The following is a 3,801-nucleotide window of genomic DNA, read 5'->3' on the forward strand; positions in this document are numbered from 1 at the left end:
TCGCGCACCACACACACCTCCTCCTCGCCTTGATAATCTGGCACGTATGGATTATTGGATTACTTCTGCTGGGACGGGTCGGCGGACACAGCCAAGTTTCATAAGGCCCCCATGTCCATCTCCCCAACATCAACAACTTTCCTCTTTTCATGTCGTCCTCACCGAAACCGGACCAACAAGAACAGTTCAGGAACACTTGACGCCTTCGACTGCGCGCGCCCGATCGACCGTGCCTTGAAGGGTGTTTCCCCTTCAAAGCCTACTCGAGCTCACGTCGCCCATAGGAAGGAGGGAGAGAGAGGGAGTGTGTGAGAGAGAGTGAGTGAGAGGGAGGGAGGCAGACAGACAGAGACCAGAGTCAGAGACAGGACAGAGACCAGCGAACCGAGAGAGAGAGCACAGCGCGAGAGAGAGAGAGCGAGAGGCAGGGAGAGCACACTGCAAACAAACTCGACCCCTAAACACCATACGAATACGCCTAGGGATGTGACATTAACCAAACTGGGCTAAAGTTGTCGTTGCTCAAAACAATCTGGGCCAAAAGGAGGACCGTCGGTGCAGCACATGGTACTGACGCGTGGTAGCTATTATTTTGGATCATGTTTTCATACCAAGATGATACAAAAGTTTTAGGGCCATGGTCAATTCAAAGTTTGTCTGACGTTTTTCATCCTACCTCATGACAGGTCAGAAGATGCAGTTTGTGTGCCCACTGCCACACTCCTTCGTCAGACGTCCATTCTCGCACATGAGCATGAAGGACCAAGTGGCTTGACCGTTTCCCGCCCCAAAAGGCCCCCGACGCCGCCCTCACGCTCTCATGGCCAGGCCTGATCCAACACCCAAGAGTGTCTGGCTGGTCCAGAGCATGGAGAACATGGTTGACAAAGCAAGGTTATAAGAAAAAAAAAAAAGAACTGACAGTTTACGTGAAAATACAGAAAAAAAAAAAAAAACAGGAACACAGATCTAAAGATCAGCCAATACGTTGTTGCAGGGCCAGATTGGCTCAGCCAAGAAGCCAAGATTGCAACACTCCGACTCGACTGGCTTGGGACACGCTTGTGCTCAGTCTAGAGCCGATGACTGAATGTTGATGCCAAACTTGCCACTCGCTCCTCCACCACTTGCTTCAACAGCACATGCACAGCCTGACAGCCCTTGAGGACCAGGTCCTGCAAATCTCCATACAAATCCAAATGTACGCGCGATTCGAGCTGACCAGGTGGTCCAACCCATGCGCCATACCATCAAGAAAACACAGCGTTCACGCACGGTCAGTCTCAAGTCCAAAGCACGTTTCCACATGTGACACGCACACACGCACACACGGTAGTGAACCCCTCGCAAGACCACACCTGATTCAAGACGATGGTATTGGTGCGTGGCATTACGGCCACGGTAAGATCAGGTCCACGAGCCAATGCTTCAGAATGATTGGTGTCTACCGCCCCAGCCATGCCTCATGAACACTACAGTACCGCAACGCCCGAGACATGTCCTTGCATTGCCACTCCCCCTCCCCCGATAAAGACCCAGTCCACGATAATGTGTCACGGGCTTGCGCCATTTTACAGCCCAGGATCACTCACCAAGCACGGCCACACCCTCCAAAACACCGGCATTGCATGCACACAGAAAATCCTATTTTGAAGACACGCACACACACACATACACATATACACACATACACACACATACGCGCAAGCCAACAAGCCAATCATATTGAAAACACAGCCCTGCGTTTTGATCCAGTGATTGGGTGTTTCACCCAGGCTCGGGGAGAAATCGTCAGAAGCAAGCACAAACCTTCATCGGCACGCCTGCGTCCATCATGGCCAGACTAGCTGCGTTGATGGCAGTCGCCAAAACTCCCCCGTCAGCTTGCAACACCTGCACGTTCAGATTGATCGTTGATCGCGACAGCAATTGACCCATGACCACCGACTCGAGCGTTCGTGCAATTCGCGTGCCCTGCTCTGCTAGCTTTCTGTCAGCCCGCCCCCGCACACCCAGACAAGCACAACGGCACAACAATGAGAAAACAAGAAGAAATGAACCCAAGAATTTCTGAGTCGTGCTCCTCAAGCCCTGTGTTTGGGCCAGATTGAAAACGGACCGGTCGAGACGACTTCGCGCGCGGCGTTGATCTGTACTAAAGCTGGCGTAAATAAACTCGCAGCTGACGGTCAGATGCCCACTGGCATTGGGACCACGCGCATCGCTCTGAACAAAGAGAGGTGGCCACAGGGCGCGCGCGCACACACACATATGCACACACATGCAAAACAACATAGCATGGCATGAGCTAGGCTGAAGCAGGTACAAGTGTAGCAGTCGCTGCCGACACCACACGTACGTCATGAGGTCCATTGATAATGGCCAGCACTTTGGTATTGCCCTGCTCCACATACGCCGAGCCGTCGGCCTGCTCAAACACGCCGAGCTTGGCCTTGACGCTGCGCAGCTCGTCTGCACGTCGACCATCCAACCGCAACCCCTCGGGGGAGATGAACTCTTGCCGCGCCTATTTCAGCATGTTGACCCTGCGCCATGAGCTACCGAGCCGCACGCGAGCCAGGCCAACCCGAGTACACTCTAGAAATCCATTTTATCCACACACACACACACACATATACACGTGCAAAGTAGCCACACTGCAAGCCCCGACACCCATACATCAACGCCAGGCCCTTCCCCTTTCGTTTCGCCTGACCAAAACAGGCCACCATCTCCCTCGACGCGCCGAGCCGGCAGCAAGACGAGCCGAGCAGGCAGGCAGCAAGACGCGCCGAGCAGGCAGCAGGCAGTCTCGTCGCCGTACCATGCTTTGAAGCTCATAAGAGAAACTGTACGCTTTGTTACACTTGAGTATTACGTTAGTGTGATATCCAGCACACTAGTGGATATCCGGCTTAAAGTTGTCGTGGAAATGTGCGCGGGCAGTCTCTGATGAACCTCTGCACAACATTGAATTTTGTACCAAAAATGCCATCGCTTTGTCATCTCCAGTGCTTCATCTCTCATCCTCTCTGAACGATTGAAAGCTCTCTAAAACCAAAAAGTTTAATTCCGAAAACTGATTTTTTTCTGTTTTTTTTTTTTTTTTTTTTTTAAAAGAGAGAGAGAGAGAGAGATCTGAAATCAAAAGTTGGTGCCGCGCCCCTCGCTCGCTCTGGCTCTCGCGCCTCCGCTCCCCTTCTCCGTTTTGCGCATCGCTCCTTGGGCTTGTGGTCAAGGTCGCCCTGTGCTGAAGGAGCAAGGACAGGGATCATCACGTGCATTTGCATTGACAACGGTTGGCCTGTCTCACAATCGCCCCCCTCGTATGACGCCTGCCCTCCTCCGCCCCTTGTATGCAGAAGCGATAGAACCCATTACGTTGCCTGATCCTCAGTAGGAGCAGGGGCAGAGCATGGCCCATAACACATAGCAGCACCGCCGACAATGGCAGGACGGCCACGTTCCAACACGGGCGGTGTCGGCTCGCGCAGCACCGCCCATTCTCGCGCACAGGCCTCCGTGGGACCGCCCATGAAAGTGACCATCACCCGTAGGTCAAACCCATCCGCGGTCTTTCCAACCCCTGTGCCCACTCACCTCAGTTTGCTTCAAGGCGACCGGGAGTTTGACCTCACGTGGACTCATGTTTTTTTAATTCCCTTGGGGCGGTGGCAGTGGTCTCGGCAGTAGGGCTCCGTAAAACCGACTTTTTCGGTACGCTGCGTCCCGATCGTGCTTGTCTTCCCCGACGTGGGCACGCAAGCAAGCTCTCAACCTTGCCTCCCCCCCCCCCCCCCC

The 3,801-nt window shown here is 53.7% G+C and overlaps 2 protein-coding genes across 2 annotated transcripts in view; one reads left to right on the plus strand and one right to left on the minus strand.

Annotated features, from left to right (window-relative positions):
• The window catches only part of MONBRDRAFT_34427 (uncharacterized protein), a gene marked incomplete at both ends in the record, with an annotated part of 9,297 nt that extends 6,456 nt beyond the window's left edge, over positions 1 to 2,841 (minus strand). Inside the window, 8 exons of the mRNA XM_001750134.1 lie at positions 386 to 457; positions 612 to 672; positions 1,359 to 1,444; positions 1,593 to 1,644; positions 1,810 to 1,990; positions 2,120 to 2,226; positions 2,360 to 2,472; positions 2,730 to 2,841. Coding sequence (XP_001750186.1) covers positions 386 to 457; positions 612 to 672; positions 1,359 to 1,444; positions 1,593 to 1,644; positions 1,810 to 1,990; positions 2,120 to 2,226; positions 2,360 to 2,472; positions 2,730 to 2,841 — 784 coding nt within the window. The remainder of the gene's footprint in view (positions 1 to 385; positions 458 to 611; positions 673 to 1,358; positions 1,445 to 1,592; positions 1,645 to 1,809; positions 1,991 to 2,119; positions 2,227 to 2,359; positions 2,473 to 2,729) is intronic.
• A 606-nt stretch (positions 2,842 to 3,447) lies between these two features.
• MONBRDRAFT_39019 (uncharacterized protein) overlaps positions 3,448 to 3,801 on the plus strand; it is a gene marked incomplete at both ends in the record, with an annotated part of 3,540 nt that continues 3,186 nt past the window's right edge. Inside the window, one exon of the mRNA XM_001750090.1 lies at positions 3,448 to 3,557. Coding sequence (XP_001750142.1) covers positions 3,448 to 3,557 — 110 coding nt within the window. The remainder of the gene's footprint in view (positions 3,558 to 3,801) is intronic.

The sequence above is a fragment of the Monosiga brevicollis genome, genomic scaffold, assembly GCF_000002865.3.
Source record: "Monosiga brevicollis MX1 MONBRscaffold_37 genomic scaffold, whole genome shotgun sequence".
NCBI lineage: Eukaryota > Choanoflagellata > Craspedida > Salpingoecidae > Monosiga > Monosiga brevicollis.